The sequence below is a fragment of the Taurulus bubalis genome (assembly GCF_910589615.1).
Source record: "Taurulus bubalis genome assembly, chromosome: 1".
Classification (NCBI taxonomy): domain Eukaryota; kingdom Metazoa; phylum Chordata; class Actinopteri; order Perciformes; family Cottidae; genus Taurulus; species Taurulus bubalis.
The window spans coordinates 39,485,372-39,503,598 of NC_136589.1; the positions used below are offsets into that span (position 1 = coordinate 39,485,372).

General features: G+C 40.1%; 2 protein-coding genes and 1 pseudogene across 3 annotated transcripts; all 3 read right to left on the minus strand.

Annotated features, from left to right (window-relative positions):
- Positions 1 to 397: 397 nt before the first annotated feature.
- LOC306753870 (protein lifeguard 1-like) lies at positions 398 to 3,989 on the minus strand (annotated as a pseudogene). The gene is made up of 5 exons: positions 3,693 to 3,989; positions 2,693 to 2,887; positions 1,930 to 2,058; positions 968 to 1,103; positions 398 to 545 (listed from the first exon to the last, which is right to left on the minus strand). The product of its transcript is annotated as a protein lifeguard 1-like (transcript).
- Positions 3,990 to 6,666: 2,677 nt separating this feature from the next.
- Positions 6,667 to 9,105, minus strand: LOC306753881 (protein lifeguard 1-like; the record flags this gene model as incomplete). Its single annotated transcript, XM_079237796.1, has 5 exons — positions 6,667 to 6,875; positions 7,173 to 7,316; positions 7,434 to 7,562; positions 8,211 to 8,411; positions 8,809 to 9,105. 5 exons carry the CDS (start codon positions 9,103 to 9,105, stop codon positions 6,741 to 6,743), a joined length of 906 nt encoding a protein of 301 aa, XP_079093922.1. The 3' UTR covers positions 6,667 to 6,740.
- Positions 9,106 to 14,161: 5,056 nt separating this feature from the next.
- On the minus strand, positions 14,162 to 18,042 carry LOC306738378 (uncharacterized protein; the record flags this gene model as incomplete). Its single annotated transcript, XM_079220223.1, has 4 exons — positions 17,294 to 18,042; positions 15,936 to 16,031; positions 15,732 to 15,837; positions 14,162 to 14,219 (listed from the first exon to the last, which is right to left on the minus strand). The coding sequence occupies exons 1-4, from the start codon at positions 17,814 to 17,816 to the stop codon at positions 14,162 to 14,164; spliced, it is 783 nt and encodes a 260-aa protein (XP_079076349.1). The 5' UTR covers positions 17,817 to 18,042.
- Between the last annotated feature and the right edge of the window lie 185 nt (positions 18,043 to 18,227).

The following is an 18,227-nucleotide window of genomic DNA, read 5'->3' on the forward strand; positions in this document are numbered from 1 at the left end:
TTGGTGCTGTATGAAACAAATGGTCACATGGATCTTTTGGATTATCAACGTCTGACTTTTAATCACACAACGTAACGATTTGGAGGTTCTTCAGACAGGTTTGCCGTGAGCATTTCTACAGAATAATTACCTAAATTCTATTGAATGTGTCTTATCGGTGCCAAAAACACAGAAATGGAATGCTCTAATTTGTTTAAATAATAGTAGGGACACATTTGTGTACAGGTGAACATGTCCTGCAAAACAACAAGTAAAGTACAACCATTTTCTTTTTATTTGATTTTTGTTTATGTAACAAAAGACAAAAACACTGAAAATCATTTCAGTTAATCCAGGAGTTCCAGTATATACATAATAATAATAAAGACATTTTCCTCATGGTCACAGAGTGTATTGTATGTATTTTAGTTTCACCTCCTCCCCAGCAGGTAGAGGAAGATAAGGACGATGTCCAGGTAGATGGTGAGAGCAGCGTTGATGTATTCCTCTGGATCCAGACGGTAACTCATCATCCCCATCATCAACTGACAGTCCACCATCAGGAACTGAAGGGAGGAAGAGTTAGGACAGGGTGAGAGAGCACCACTAGATAACTACCAGTGATTAAAGGCATATTTTAAGAGAAGACATGTCACAGTAGGAAAAGCACAGATGTAAATAATACAATGAATAATGGCTGAATTCCAATTAGCTCCTCTGGTTTCAGGATTACTTTCCTTTACCTAGTTAGTCATTTTCTCCATATTAGTGATGATTATTTATAAAAAATCTCAATGTGTAAATATTTTGTATAAGCACCAACCCGACAATATCTTCTTAATATTGTTATCAACATATTTGTATATATATATATATATGTATGTGTGTATATATATATGTATGTGTGTGTATATATATATGTATGTGTGTAAATATATATATATATGTATATATTTACACACACATACGTTGATCTTTTCTCCCGTACCAGTGAATACAGCTGAGCACCCAGACATCCACTGATGTCATCAGTGATGAATGAGCAGAACGTGCATGAACCCAAACATGATCACGTCCACAGTCAGAATCAGCAGAACACTGTACCAAATAGTGAAATAAAAAGTCTACAAAGAACACAGGGACACATTAGTACAGGCAGTAATTTCATTCAGACATTCTTTGTGTTCTTAATTGCATACCAGCCCGACAGCACAATCTTGTGAATATATCACCCTGCATCTGTGACAAATAAGTCCTTTGACTCTGAGAATAATACATTAGATGTATTTTGGAGTCTCGTGTTGAAGATTGGTATTCGTCACACAGTATCTAAAACAGGAGTTGCACATAATTACTTAAACTCAACTCATTAAGACCTTGAATTTAAAAAGGGCTGTACTGTAGCTGTCATAAAGAACACATTTAGATCGGTAATTGTAATTTTCAGTCAATCTTTTCAGTAGTTTCTCTATTCAAAGATTATCATTTTTGTGCATAAAACTCAGAAAATTGTGTAAAGTGTACTTCTCGGTCTCCCATATTCCAAAGTGACGTCTTTAAATGTCTTGTCTTGGTTGACCAGCAGTCTAAACGCAAACAGATATTAACTTTACAATGATATAAAAAGATGAAACTAAAGAATTATACATATTTTTTCTCTAAAAAACAATCAGCATAGTTGCTGATTAAGATTCTGTCAAACGTCTTCATAAATGAATTGACTAATTGTTCACTCTGCCTCTTCTGATACTTTTTCCAGCGCTTGCAACACTTATCATCGGATTTTCTTTACTTGAAGCAGTTAAGGAGCTGGAACTTCAAAACTGATACATTTTATAGGCAACTGAAATAGTCTGCAGATTGCTCTGTTCAAAATAAACACGGATCATGATGTCTGTATAGATAAAGCATTTTAAAACGCAGCTCTTTGGCGCCGCCTGGTCGTCTGACCTGTGCGGAGAATGCGATGATTGCGAAAGAAATGACCACCGTTGCTCCCATAGTGATGACGACATCAGTGGTGTCGTGGAAGGAGGAGATGGTTCCCACTATGTATGACACGCTCAGGGTGACCACCACCTGTGGGCACAACATTCAATGTATTATACTTCAACCGTATCTAAAAAAAAAAGAAGCTATTTTGTTCAAGTTTAACTGCTTCGAACAGACAGATCCTGATTGTTTATGTCACTCAATAATCAGTCTTTTAGAAATTTAATATGAAACGTGCAGACACCTTTCCTTTAACAAGAAACACTCTTTAAAGACTTCATGAATACCATCAGGAGTATATTTAAAGCATATTTCTTTATGTTTTCATGTCTTCTTGAAGTCTACTTGGCGTGATGTCTCCTGTGAAGGCTTTTTTTTTTTTTTTTTTCAGCTTCAAGGAGAAACCAATGTTTGTGCCATGTTCTGCATTCTGTAGTTATCTTTCACAATATGGGAATTCCTCATTTTAAATGCCTATACTTGACCAAAATATTTCACTTCTCTTTTGAGGATGTGACTGTTTCATATCAAGATGTTTTCTTTTCAATCGCAAAGATGTGGGGTTTCTTTTTATCTCAGGGTTAACTGTCTTTTTGGTTATTATTTAATTGTTTTGTCGTGTATTTATAATGCAGGTATCAGTGACAGTATCTATATTGTGTGATATTAATTCCCCAATTAGACAATTCGGGTTTTATGCTCCTGTGTGTTCGTCACCCACCAATCCCACGATGTTCCAGGGGTGCCGTCGACCGAAGGACTTGCAGCAGCTGAGGGCCATGGCGACCACGATGAAGATGATGATGGAGACGAGGTAGGCCCACAGGTTGGTCTGCACCGCCCCACTTCTGGAGAAGGTGAACACACACACCACACTGAAGATGAACAGCAGCTGGAGAGTCAGGATGCTGAACACCTGCACAGGGAAAAATGAAGAACGAGCAGTTAACGATAAAGCAAAAAACTTTACTTGTCAACACGTTCACTAAAACTATCATATAATTACGAAGGATTGTTGGATCATTACACTTTCCAGCATTCACTAAATCTAACCTCGCTCTACAGAAACCCCTGTGCTTTAATATGCTCATAATAATATATATAATTAATAGTATTGCACAGATTTAGCTCAAAATCAATCCAAACAAAGACATTTGACTATTGTACAGGTTGCGTATGTCATTAGGTATAAAATGATCCATTAAATATAAATAATAAGTTGCGTTGGGTTGGTCAGGGGATTGGGAGACACTTGTCATGTAAAAGTCTCCCAGCCAAGATGCATTCTGTTATTATGACCTTAACACCAGACACTGAACCTCTACCTGCTCGCTTAATTGATGGTTTTTAAATTAAGGTGATTTTATGCTTTTTACGATTTCCAGTTTTTGGTAAAGCTGTGGTTCTCAACCCCTGAAAACGAAGCAGCGTTTATTTGCAGCACCTTTTCCCAGGTTGCATATGTCTACAAATCATTTTCCTTCTCAGATTGATTTATTTCATTAATTATTGAGAGGCCTGTAAAGGATTAATTATCCATTCATTTACAGCAAAAAAACTGAGACTAAGGCAAAGTCTCAAAAGAAAAAAAAACATTATTTTGTGTTTCAACGCTACGTTTTTTCTGCTTCGTTTCATCTTGTGCCATCCCTGAAATTTCACTTGCGGGCTGCGACCCCTAAAGAGGGGCCCGAAACTAGGTCAGGAATAATCGTACAAACCTTTCTAACAAACGCTCGTCTCACTGTCTTGTCATCAAAAGAAGACGAGGCCATCAGTGGAGTCGTGTCCGACGAGGCTTCTGGGCAGATGTCCCGGAAAGACTCGTACCCAGTTGTAGGTTGATAGATGCAAGTTGTCTCGATTTTGGGTGGAGGGCACAGTTCCGGGGCTGCAGAGTAGGGTGGAGGTTGCTGTCCTTTGTAGGAGTATAACGGTGGTGGTGGTGGGGAGGACACATCATAACGAGGAGCGTCCTGTGTCTCTCTGGATATGAGGAGCTCTTCTGTGTCTGACATTCTGGAGGAAACTGGAGGTCAAACACAGAGGCTCAGTCAAATCACTTCTGTTATCTGATTGATGGGATTCATTCTATTTTGCAGCTGAAGTGAGAAGTTTAAACATGAAGTAAAACTAGAGCTGTGGGGCCACTTCTATACACGGCAAACATGGTAGGAAATACACGTGTTGTGTCATCAATTTACAGGTGTGACGATGAGCTAAGGAGAACAAAGTAAGAGGAATTTTGCTTTTCTATGGATCTGTTTTAGCCAATGTTAATAAACCACAACTGGAGTAGAAAGAACATTTACATTTTACAGATGCAGCAAGGGATTTCTGTTTGTTGGAGTTTCTGGGGAAGGAGGGAAGGAGATGGTTTTTATTAAGTGGAGATTTTAGTTTAAATCCAGTGGTTTGCAGAAATGGAACATGTTGTATGCCAGCCACCTTTTTAAAACCAAAGAAGAAGAAGCTTGTGTCATGTGTACGTACATCTTTTATTGATAACAAATTAACTGAAATGCTGGACTGATACATTAACACTTAATGTTGGGAAACAAGGAGAATTTTTTGTGGCAGAGACATCCGTGCTGTTGTGTAGATCTACCTCGTTTTACATGAACATATTTGGGTGAACTGGTAATTGTTTTTGAGCATTTAACATACGTGCTCAGAGCTGTGGGCTTCCACAGTGAAAACACACATTTCTTCTTCTTCCTCTGACTAATGACCTCAAATTAATACAAATACAATTGTTGCAGTAAGTAAATGGCTAAATATATTTATTGAGATCTAAGCAGGATTATTAACTGTTATAGTGTGTTGTCTTGTTAAAAGTACCAATAAATACTACACTTCAATCAAGTCAAAAGCAGAGTGAACAGCAGAATATTTGTGTTTACTTTACACACAGAACAAGTTAAGAATACACAATAGAGAGTTCAGTGAATGTTCTTACCTTTTCTGATGTATTATAATTGTCTGACATCCGCAGTGCTGTGTGAGGAGGAGGCAAAGGACCCAAAACTGAACCTTGAATGTTGATTGGTATCATTTATTGGTGGAGCGTTTCACTTCCTCATGATATGAAGTGAAGTACAAAGTCCACCATTGTTTCACTCGGTCAGATGTTTACAAGGCATGGTCATTTGTCCAGATCAGTACAAAAAAAGATGGGACAATTTAGGACACATTATCTAATTTGTCTTTGTCAATATTTGGCCTGAACATGTTTACTGCCAGCTTTGGTAAGGTGGAAATTGTAAAGCAGTAATTCCTGTAAAGCCGGTTTCCAGACCTTTAAATCGTTGACTCGCATGTGTCTGAATATTTTCATAAAGTCAAACTGAAAGTGAACTTAAATGGTTCCTACAGTGTCAGCTTATGAAATATCATTGTAACCTCTTTGAGTGGTGTGTAATAACAGAATATTTTTTTATAAAATCAGTCCTTTCGAGGTCCATCCACTAGCTTACTAGAGCTTTGAATGGTTGAACACCACCTTCAGCAGCAGATGGAGTTTGCCCAGTCGCCATGAAATAGTAGACGTTCAAGATCCTTTTTTTTGTCGATGTTGGCTTGAAAGTAAAAATGTAAAGTTTATGTTTAACCTTGAAAACAGCTGGGTACAAGATAGAGGAAGCTCATGAGATACTATTGAAAACCTTGGGGTCAGATTTTATTTCTTGTCAACTACATAGATATTGCAATTTTTTTATTTATTTATATATATATATATATATATATATATATATATATATATATATATATATATATATATATCATTTGTGAGCACTGAGTTGTGAAACAACTCAAATTGAAAGTGTCTTTGCTCACATTTCAACATCACTGTGCATTCAAGTGAGAATAAATCAATTAAAATCAAACAAGCATATTATTAGAACTTTTATATTGACACAATGAATAATTAAGATCGATGATGATTAATTGATTGCCTGAAAATGTATCTACAGCTATATTTTTAATAATCAATTGCTTTCAAGCTAAAATGTGAAACTCTCGATATCTCAGGTCAATTTTCAAAGACGCCACCTTTGAATTCTGGGAAATTGTATTGTGCATTTTTCAGTTTTTACACTTTATTAACAAAACAATAAAAAAGACTAATTGGCAGATAATATATAGTTGCATCTCAACGGTGATGACAGATCCACAGTTTGTACAACTTACTCAATGTGTGAATTTTGAATTCAAGTCAGAAAAACACCAACAAAAGTAAATCTTTCGACTGTTTTTTTCTCTCTCTTTTTTCTTCATAAAATACAATGCGTTCTTCTTGACTCAAAAAATGAGGTTGGGCCATCTCAAATAATGTGAAAATATTACTTGTACAGTGAACTTTGATGAAGGTAAACGATAAAGATTGAGCCATGTTATCCGAGAAAATCTGCTCAACACGTTGCACTACTTTCTGTTCCTGCCGCTTTATATCACAGACGACCTCAAATCAACGTAAGCTGTTGTGGAGGTTCTTCAGGCCGGTGTGACGTGAGCATTTCTACAGAATAATTACCTAAATTCTATTAAATGTGTCTTAGTACCAGAGAAAACTCAAATTGAATGCTCTCATTTGTTTCTGTACAGGTGAACATGCACTGCAAAAAACAACAAATACAGTACAACAGTATTTTATATAGATTTTTGTTAGTGTAGTATTGTCAGTTAAAACAGGAGTTACAGTATATACGTAATAATAATAAACATATTTTCTTCATGGTTACAGTTTGGAGTGTAAATGTATTTTAGTTTCACCTCCTCCCCAGCAGGTAAAGGAAGATAAGGACGATGTCCAGGTAGATGGTGAGAGCAGCGTTGATGTATTCCTCTGGATCCAGACGGTAGCTCATCATCCCCATCATCAACTGACAGTCCACCATCAGGAACTGAAGGGAGGAAGAGTTAGAACAGGGTGAGAAAGCACCACTAGATAACTACCAGTGATTAAAGGCATATTTTAAGAGAAGACATGTCACAGTAGGAAAGGCACAGATGTAAATAATACAATGAATAATGGCTGAATTCCAATTAGCTCCTCTGGTTTCAGGATTACTTTCCTTTACCTACTCAGTCATTTTCTCCGTTATAGTTAAATGTTTATTTTATCACTAATTCTGCTGTTGAGCAAAGGAAGTGTTGTATAGTATTATTATCATGGTATACATTGTTCTTGTCTCCCGTACCAGTGAATACAGCAGAGCACCCAGACATCCATAGGCGACTTCCCCGATGTAGGAGGAGTAGAAGGTGCAGAAGAACCCAAACATGATCACGTCCACAAACAGAATCAGCAGAAGACCGTACCAAATAGTGAAATCAAAACGAGTCTGCAAATAACACAAACAACAAAATGTTAAATGTAGCATCTTCAGATTTTTCTGTTCAAAAATAAACATGTAGTCTGTAGACAGGAACTATTTTTGAAACACAGCTCTTTGTCTGACCTGTGCGGAGAATGCAATGATTGCGACAGAAATGACCACCGTTACTCCCATAGTGATGACGACCGCAGTGGTGTCGTGGAAGGAGGCGATGGTTCCCACCATGTATGACAAGCTCAGGGTGACCACCACCTGCGGGCACAACATTCAATGTATTAATCACCGCCAATATCATCAGAGAACGTTTTGTTTTGCCTTATAGATAGTTTCATGTTGGACTGTTCCAAACAGAGACAGGTCAAGATTGTTTATATCTTTAAATGACCATAGTTTTTTGGATTTTCAATCTTTTTTTGGATTTTCGATCACTTTCGATAACTTTTTGGAATTTGTGCTCAAGAGGTTAATGAGAATTTGCAAAAATGCCCGCCCACCTAACCCTAACAGAGGAAGAGCCTGTCCTACTTTCATATGTTAACAAAACCTCAAGCACTTTATAGGAAACAGAGGTTTTCATTTGGAAACAATACATTTACCAGTTTCTCAGAGGTCTAAAAGTTGAGAAAAACCAAGCAGTGAATAAAAGATTTGCCAAAATGTTTTATGATTACTACTTTAATGTATTTACCCTACTAGAATATATTTTCTTATCTACCTTTTTTTAGTCATTAGATGTATACCTTTTACTTCTACATATCCGATATGCAAGTCTCCTTTTAAACTACAAAACGGTCCTTTTGGTCTATTATTTAAATGTTTTGTTGTATCTTTGACCGAATTTATATTCAATTTCCCAATTAGACGATTGGGGTTTTATGCTCCTGTGTATTCGTCACCCACCAATCCCACGATGTTCCAGGGGTGACGTCGACTGAAGGACTTGCAGCAGCTGAGGGCCATGGCGACCACGATGAAGATGATGATGGAGCTGACGTAGGCCCCCAGGTTGGTCTGCACCGCATCTTTGACCACGCTGGAGAAGGTGAACACACACACCACACTGAAGGTGAACAGCAGCTGGAGAGTCAGGATGCTGAACACCTGCACAGGGAAAAATGAAGAACGAGCAGTTATAAAAACTAAAAAAATATTCTGCACAGCAACTGATCTTATAGGTGTAAGACATTGACACTGATCTGTGATCGTTTCTGGATTCTAATATATAAATATATATTTTGCTTTTCCGTGCATTCACTTAAGTTTTATTAAGAGAGATTGTTGGATTATTCAGCAGGCACAACATCTGACCTCGCTCTCCAGACTCTTTGGTGCTTTAACATGCAGTTTTGTGTTGCAAAGCATATATTTCCTCTGTTCTTTTCCTGTTAATCATCCTTGAAATTTCTCTTGCGAGCTGCGAGCTCGAAAGGAGGGTCCCGAAAACCAGATCGGGAATAATCTGGTGTAGGATAAGACCCTCATAGCGAGTCGTACAAACCTTTCTAACAAACGCTCGTCTCACTGTCTTGTCATCAAAAGAAGACGAGGCCATCAGTGGAGTCGTGTCCGACGAGGCTTCTGGGCAGATGTCCCGGAAAGACTCGTACCCAGTTGTAGGTTGATAGATGCAAGTTGTCTCGATTTTGGGTGGAGGGCACAGTTCCGGGGCTGCAGAGTAGGGTGGAGGTTGCTGTCCTTTGTAGGAGTATAACGGTGGTGGTGGTGGGGAGGACACATCATAACGAGGAGCGTCCTGTGTCTCTCTGGATATGAGGAGCTCTTCTGTGTCTGACATTCTGGAGGAAACTGGAGGTCAAACACAGAGGTTCAGTCAAATCAAAAGATCAACTTAAGCAAAAGTAAACGCGGGTCTCATGGAACACATTGTGTTGAGCAGCTGAAGTGATAAGTTGCTGCCAACTTAGCTGACTACATACTGTAGTTGATATTGTCAAGGAGACCATGTTGTATATCCATTCAATCATCAGTGGTCAATCATTGATGAGAGAGCTTTTGGAGGGAGAACAAAAAAGCAGAAATGGCTTCTCCTGTCTATATCTGTTGCTTTCATTGCGTCAAACACTTTTATTTAACATCTGCCCGTGAGCTCATACAGGGTTGCTTACTTTGTATCTTGTTGCAAGAATGGGGTAAACATTAGGAAGTAAAACTAGAGCTGTGATGTCACTTCTCTCACTCCCAGAAGCATGGTGTTGTGTCACGTTATTTAGTTTTAGGAAGTTCATGAAGTCTTGGGTTTTCCAATAGTCAGCCCCCAAAAAAAGTCCTGAGATTGTATTCAAGGTTCTCCAAAAAGCATCAAGTAAGCAGACATTTTGATTTGTCATAATAGGAAAAGCACAGATCTTTCTAATAATATTAACGATTGTTCTGGTCTATTCTTGTCTTAGTCGGCGGGGACGAAGTACTCAGATCCTTTACTTAAGTATAAGTAGAAATACCATGGCCTAAAATACTCTTTTACAAGTTAAAGTACTGAATTACATTTGTGACATAAGTATAAGTACAGAGTTATCACAACAATAACTTATTTAACTGACAATCTTAAACTGAATTTACTCAGATTCCTCCAAATCACACAAAGCAAATCTGATGTACCCACAGTGGTGTCTAGCTATTAAGTGTTTTTTTGGGCTGGTTTTTAGAGAGATACTGCATGAGTATAAATATATATAAAATTATTATACATGAATAAATAAATAGTATGGGGTAAATGGCTCTTTGATTTGAGTAAACAGACCCGTTAAAGGGTTGTTGACGGTACCAGTAAATTCTACAGACAAATAAAAAATGCAGCAGAGTAAACAGATGGTATTACTTTTACTTTCCACACAGAACAAGTTAAGACAACGTAGTAGAGTAAAAGGAATGTTCTGCTTACCTTTTCTGCTGGATAATAGTCGTGTCTGTGCTGTGTGAGACGACGACACAAAAAGTATACCTCGCTTGATGATGGGTGTCATTTATCCTCCCACCCTGTGGTGTAGTTTCACTTCTTAACAGCATCAAATGAAATTTAAATTGAAAATTCTACTGTTGCTTCAGTCAGTCAGAGGTCATCAAAAGTGAGGTGAGGGAACTTCCAGGGTCCACAACACATGACTGTCTAGACTGGAGTACAATGAACATATGAGACGTTTTAGAGACAAAACAATAAAACTAATTATAATCTGCAGATTTATCAATAATGAACATTATCATTAGTTGCAGCAGGATCAGAATTAAAGCTCACATTTGCAAACTATTCCTGCATCTGTGCGGTTTCTTATGCAAAAGATTTCATCATTAATAAAAGGGAGGAAAGAATCAATACCGTGGTTCTTTCATGATGTTCCAAGTTTGTTATTACTCAATAAAAAAAAGTGCTGTTCTTTTAAACAGTTATTTAGAAAGACTTGTAAGTTAGCATTAATGGAATTTAAAGTGGGAGTCCGGGTCCATTTGCTGTGTCCAACCAAAAGGGGTTTTCCCCCAGTTAGAACGATAGACTCTCTTCTATAAAAACACCCAGCGGCGAGTACCATTGTGTTGTTGTTGTCTAAGGGAGATGCCTCTGCTCCAAACACGAAGACACCGTAAAGACCACATTGAAAACAAGTACGACATACTCAGAATAAAACACATTTGATCACCTCTTTGTGGCAGGCTATTTGTCTGGCCCCTCCTCCACTGAGATTGTGACAAATGCAGCATTTTACCCAAAGTTGGACATTTTTAAACTCTGCACGACCAGAAAAAAAAAAATCCCCTGCCAAAGTGCAGCGCCTGCTCACCCTGCTGCTGTTGTAGCGGGGCGTAAAAACGCATCATTCCCATTGCAAACAATTACAAAAATATGCTGGCTCCATCTGTGAGATTCCCCACTTTAAATTCTTATTAAAATAAATCTCTTGAGGACGTTTGTTCTTTTTTTAGGTCTCACTGAACTGGGCGAACAACCACAAAACCCACCATTGACACTTAAAGACACAACACAGACGTTCACAAAACAGAAAATCATCTCGCACACATATTTATTGTAAAAAATACATATAAAAACAATTTCTGAGACATACAAAAGATTGGAGCTTAGAAACAGTATATTGAACAGACAAAGACCAAGCCATTTTCTTGAATTGCATTACATATTTACAATTTAATAAATAAAATTCAATTTGTTGTATATACCAGAGTAAAAGGCAGATTGTCCATATCTCGGGGGTGCAGATACCGCTGTGGTGACTCTTTGAAAAACACTCAGACTTCAAAAGCACGGGGCAGATGGGGGATCAGTGCCCTGCGATTCAGAACCAAGGATTTAGGGACATTTATACAAAAATACCATCCTTGGTTGGAGAGGAGCTAGTACACACACACACACACACACACACACACACACACACACACACACACACACACACGATTGAGGTATTGCACCACACAGCTTAGAGGGGTAAGAAAGTAAAGAGAGTAATGTGGAGTTTTAGATTGTCTTAGCTTTATCGACAACCAAACCCACACACCCACACACACACTCTCATCATCAGCATCATAACTTATTACCACAACAAATCTAACATCTAATGATCGCCACACTCTCACACACACAAAATGCCCCCAAATTCACAGACAAACTTTTGGCATTATTTTTCTCTCACAATACAAAATAAAAAATAAAAAAAAGAATACATGCACAGGGCTGCCCTCTAGTGGCCAGAGAAGTCATAGCACCTCCGACTGCAGAGAAACAGGATGGGGTGAACAAACTAGCCAGTAGGAAACCTGTGCACCGGACTGACCTCTGAACTGATCCATACCACTTGTGAACTCATAGATTTAAACACGCGGAACAGGCAGCGAAAGCAATCAATTCATGTTTTTGTTCTTTCCCCCTCTGTGAACAACCTGCGTCAGAGAGTATCTGTTGAGCAACCTTACTAGTGGGCCTCCGTCTCATTTCAGCCCTAAAAACACTACAAAATACCTGCTTTCACAAGAACCCCTTCACCAGGCAAAGGCAATCAACACACACAAAAAGTTAAAGGAAAGCCACTGAGCACATTTAGCAATGATCATAATGTGATATAATATCTAAATATCTTATTTATTTGTATTAAAAAAAAAGGAGAAAAGGGTGGGGGCTGGTTATGTAATAATTAACCATCAGCTGTCCGTAGCCTCCAGTGTTGGGGAGAGAGGCAGATGCCACATGGTGTAAACATGCCCAAAAAAATACATCCCTCAACCCTTCAGTCCCTTTATCCCTCCCCAATCTGGCATTAATGAATTGGGATCTGGCCCCAAAAAAACGTACAACACCCCAAGAGAGTGTTTGAGAATGAGGAGGGAGAAGGGGCGAAGTGGGTCCAAAGACTATAAAAAAAATAAAAAGCGCATTCAAAAGTACAACGGGACCGTGTGAGCCGCCTCGTTGCGTACCAATGTCACGTGTAACAGGATGTCTGCCAGCGTGACTTTAGTTTAAAAAAAATAGCATTCAAAAATAAAAAAGGGAGACCCGCTTGACCAAGCAGACGTCTGGGCAATTTACAGTACACACACACACACACACACGACATTTCCTGTCCCTGGTCATTTGAACACACACATACACATACACAACCTTATCCCAGACCGTATGTGAAAAAATTAAATAAGTCAGCCTCAAAAGGGCAAAAGTGCTCAAATTGGTGCCAACACCAGCACTATTATGGCCCTGTGAAATACCTACAACCGTCCTAAACACTCAGCAAGTAGCAGCACATAAAACTCAGCGCCAACTAACCACCTACAAAAAAAAACTGACCCACTCAAAAGGAAAAATACAATTAGCCCCCAAACATCCCCTGAAATGTTTACAGGTAATAGAAAAAAGAAAACACCTAGTAACGGCAATCCCCATTCACCAAAAACAAGCCCTCAACCTCCAGCTGGTTCAAGATAAAGCAATGTGGTTACAGTTCATGCTTTCAGTAAGAGGATGGTTCATTTTGGGGTTCGCCGAGTAAAGAAAACATTCATCCATTGTTTGACACGGAACAATACTTTTTCTGCAAAATACTGGATGAAAGGACTAATCCCATTTGGAGGGTAAAAACTACACAGGAGAGGATGCAGTCACAGTTCACCTTTTTGTTTTTGATGAGTTCCATCATTCGGTGATGAAAACTTTTTACATTTTTCCCCGCGGATTCCGAAACATAGAAAGGAGACCTTCTCCACTTGTGAGTCTCGATCAGAGATTAGATGGAGACGGCGCAGCTGTTTTTTTACTGTTGTTTGGCATGAAATGTTCTCGACTCAGATCAAAACTGACCGATCCAAACGGGAGAGCGCCGGCCGTCGCTAACGGGAGCTTCTTCGTGTGTTCCCCACTCAAACGTAGTTTTGCGTCTGAGAGGAGCAGTGGGCTTTTATTCGTTCAATTACACATTTTAATTGGGACTTTATTGGGATTCAGTGTAGTCTCCTATAAGGGCGGAAAAGGACAGAGTGGACATTAGACAAAGTCATGCATACTGTAATTACTGTATTAAAATATAGTCTGCAACAGGGCTGGGTAATATGGTTGAAGTCAATATCACATTAGTCACACAAAATGTGTGGATTTTTGTACTCTTTTCATCCAAGAAAAGTTGTTGTTCAGGTTCTTGAGTTCAGACATTTTACGTTCAAGAACTTTGGCTTCTTTAAAAAAGAAAAAAAAGGGACAATTTTGTAATAAAACCAAAAATTAAGATATTTCCATCGTCAGTATGAAGAAATCTGTTAATTGGCCGTCCTGGTCATTTAGTGAGTCGTACGTACCCGAGTCGGGTTGGTCACTGTGCTGAATACATGTGACCCACGAGTCAATCAAAGGGATGTTCGGGGCAGCAGGGTTTCACCTTGGACCAGGAATCAATGCAGCTACAGGGAGCAAGAACAGGAAGGACCGGGTGGGGACACAAAACATTACATTTTGATTAGCTCATGCGTGTCAGAGCCTCTACGGTGGGTTTTTGAATGCAGAGTCTCCCACAAGGCTTAAATCCACTGACTGACGGTGTGAAACTGTGAATGAGTTTAAGGACTCTCTGGCTCGTGAAATGCAACTAGACCAGAAAGAGGATGCAAGATTTGGAGTGAGCTAGTATTCACTTTTATTTGGCTCAATCACAAATATAATGCTGAAACAATAGAGTCCATGTGCAGAAAACATAATCTGCAACTATTTTGATTTCCAATGAAATGCCAAATATTACTTGTTGCAGGTTCTCAATCGTGACAATTTGCTCCATTTTCTCTCCCTTGTGCAATAATTAAAAGGAGTAGCTTTGGATTTTAAACGGTTGGCTGAATAAAACTAGCAATTTGAAGATATTGCCTCTGGCTTTAGGATATTTTCATTAATTCAAAATGACTTTCCTTGTGTAAAAGGGTGGGAACATTCTCAAATTCCAGTTTAGTTTTCCAAATCTCCGTTGCTTTACTGGCTGGACCAGAATTTAATTACACAGCCAAACAGCCGCACCTACAAACTGTGGCCCAAAACTGACAGCATGTATGCTTTATGACTAAAACGTGTGTGTTTTATCTGAGATTAAAGTTGTTATTCTTTTCTTTGCTAGTTATCCATCACGGGGGGAAAGAATAGCAGGCAGGATTACCTAATCTTTGTAAATTTTCAAGTCTCAACCAGTCTGATCTCATACAGTACTGAAATTATGGGAAACCAATAGCTCCTTGAAAGTTGAGGGAAACCAAAAGTGTTGAGCATTACAGCATGCTTTGAAAAGACAACTTAGCGCAGCAGTAAATGGGCTGAAACATGCAGAGACACTGGCGGTTCTTAAACAACTTCAAGGTCTTTTTTTTAAATAGAAGTTTCAAAGCGCTTACAAAACTCTTTGCGGTACATCTGTGAGAGCGTCTAGTTAAAATGTAATAAGGACGCAGTTATTATCACAGTTGTAAAAAGCTCTATTGACAAATATTCACAATATTTACTTCAACAGTTAAGAGGACAGACACACACAAACTGCTTATCTTTTGCCACATTAAGTGAACAGATTCTTGCTCATATACCAACTGCACGTATACATTTTTATCTCATGTTCAATAGTAACGATTCTTAACTCAACTTTGGTTGTTGACATATTGTGTAAAGGGACATTGGGTCTCTAATAATCAGAAATGTGCAGCGATATGTGCACTAGTACAGGGCAACCTTTGCTTCCTTATTTTTGAAAAATCCTTACCATATATAAATACACATATACACTAGTTTTTCTTCTATTCTGCTGACTCAATACCAGAACACGATCCAAACTGTGTGTTTTGTCGGTTGCACTTACTAATTTACATGAAACACTCTCCACTTTACATACGTCTGCATTTTTATTTTAATTCAAATACACCAACTGAACTTTTTTCTTTTACCTCTTATGGTAGACGCAGAGGCAAGCCAGCCTGGCGATGGTCTCTCCCTGTACCAGATCCTCCAAACAGATGGAGCACTCCCCGCTGTCTTTACTGAGCACATCCGCTGGAAACACACACACACAAATAGCAACCATAAGTTTTTCCAGCCTTAAAAAAAACACACACACAAGCGCCAGGCCATGTCTGTGATACAACACTTACTATTGTATGGTAGGGGAGGAGACGTGAGGCAGCTCAACAGGTGATCCTCGATCCGACCCCCCGGGAAGGGCTTCGAGCAGAAGGGACAGCGGATATCTGCGCAGAGTAGAGAGACAACAAAGCCAAGATTAACACACAGCGAGACATGAATGTTAGATGATGCGTCCATCAATAGTGCACAAGTGCTATGTTTGGACATCTAGATTACTCATAACCGAACAGCGGGCTGAAACACAATCAGTCGCTCGCATCCCGGAGACAGTGTGAATGATGTGACCTTGTGTGTAACTGACTCAAAATAGTTTTAAACTGTGTTTGACTGTATGCAGAGACCAGGGCTGGAGGAATGGCCGCCACTAGAGCTGTGAGTGGATGGGACAGACACTGTGCCTTGCTGCCCTACATTCCCCGCCTCCATCTATGAGCGGCTGCCAACAGTGAAGCGGGCATGTGAAGTTGTGACCCATTTCCCTACTCTTGCTAGAGGGCTGGCCCGGGAAAACCCACCACTCTCTTGTGTTTTGGCTCAAAAGTCATGTTTGCCACCTATTGTCTACTGCCGACCAAGTGTGCCTTTTCACTTCCTCTGTAGCCTCAAGTTCCCCTTTTAATGCACTTGAACAACAAGGCAGTCGGTTACTTAATGTTTTCAACTTGCACGCTGCAGGATTTGCTCCTGACATGCACCGTCGACAGGCCTTGTGATGTGAAAGAGTTTGTATGTCACCGCTTCCAGTTTTACGGCATAGCTCTGTTTCACACAATGGTCTCTGATGGTTTTTCGTCAGTGTGCAAGCACGGGAAAAGAGATTATCTGTTCAAGAATGTAAATCCAATTTAATTTCAGACTGGTAAGAGTGAGAGGCTGCACTGGGAGATATTTTTGATGCAAATTTCCCAGTGTTATACGAAACGAAATGTCAGCATTTGTGAAATATGTATTCAGTCATATTCAAAGTCTGTTCTGGAATGATGTTACATTTTCTCTGACAATGAATACTCTTACATAGGTTACTTCCTACTTCACCATCATATCCATATTACTACTATCTTCTCTGAACACAAGTCACCCCACTCATGTCTTCAGTTAAATATCAGCAATCAACCCCAGTGTCATCACATTTTGTACGCCAAGATATTTAGTCATTTAAATTGACGTAAACTCTAACACCATCCAAGAATTCAAAGTAATCCATGTATGTGAGCTCTCCTGAAAATCCCAAAACAAGGTAAATTACAAAACATCAACTACTGGTGGAAACGAGCCAATGATTATGAAGTGTTATTTAGGCAGCACAATACACAACATACAAATGACACCTATATAAAATACTAGTGCTCTACATATGTTGACTTACTGCCATGGCGGTTGTTTACACGGTAAAGGCCGATCCAAGCCTCGGACACCGGCCGCTGGTGCGTGCCTCGGACCCGGGCGGATCTTGCGCCCACGCTGCGGGCGGAAGAGTGCCGATTCCCGGGCAGCCGCTCGGAAAAAGTGCGGTGGGGCGTGCGGCCTGTCTCGTCTGCGGACTGATGCTCCGCTACCGCGCGGGGCTCGGGGCTCAGGTTCCCGTCTCCCTCGGGTTTCCCCTCGCTGGTGTCGTCGTTATCATCGTTATCATCCGCGGGGGACGCTTGGTCGTGGTGGTCCGCGGGGCTGCCGTCCGCGCTCGCCCCGTGCTGCCCCGGGTCCGAGTCGCTGCCTTCCTCCGATCGGCTCCGGTTGGCCTCCGTGTCCTCGAAGCTGCCGGAGAAGTCCACCATGAGGCTGGTGGGCCTGGCGCAGCGGGGTCGCCGACAGGAGTCCCGCTTGGTGCCATCTTTGCCAAACGCAGAGGGGACCGGGTCTTCCTGCAGTCGACTTGCTCTCGTCCCCATCTCTGACGAGCTGCTTCCTCGAAGCCAACCGCCACAGAACAAGAGAGAGGAGTGCGGCGAGTTAACCTCAAAACGACCCTTAAACTGTCAAATAATTCGCTCGGGAACTGTATATAACAACTGCTGCCTGGTACCCGAGCTCCGCGAACACGAAATATGTCACCCAACGGTCCTTCTCTCGCCTCAGTTTGTCCAAACTGTTCACATTTTCCTTTCTTTTCTTTCTCTTTTTTTTTTTTGACGTGCCCGTTTCTCGCTGCTGCAGCGGAAATAGGTCGTTTTCACTTCCGCCTTTGCGCCGCGCGCGAACAGTTACGGTAGCGTCACCAACGTCAGCCGAGCGGTCTGTAATCTAAACATTACAATATGTTTTATTTTTTTACATATATATTGTATATGTACACGTTTATG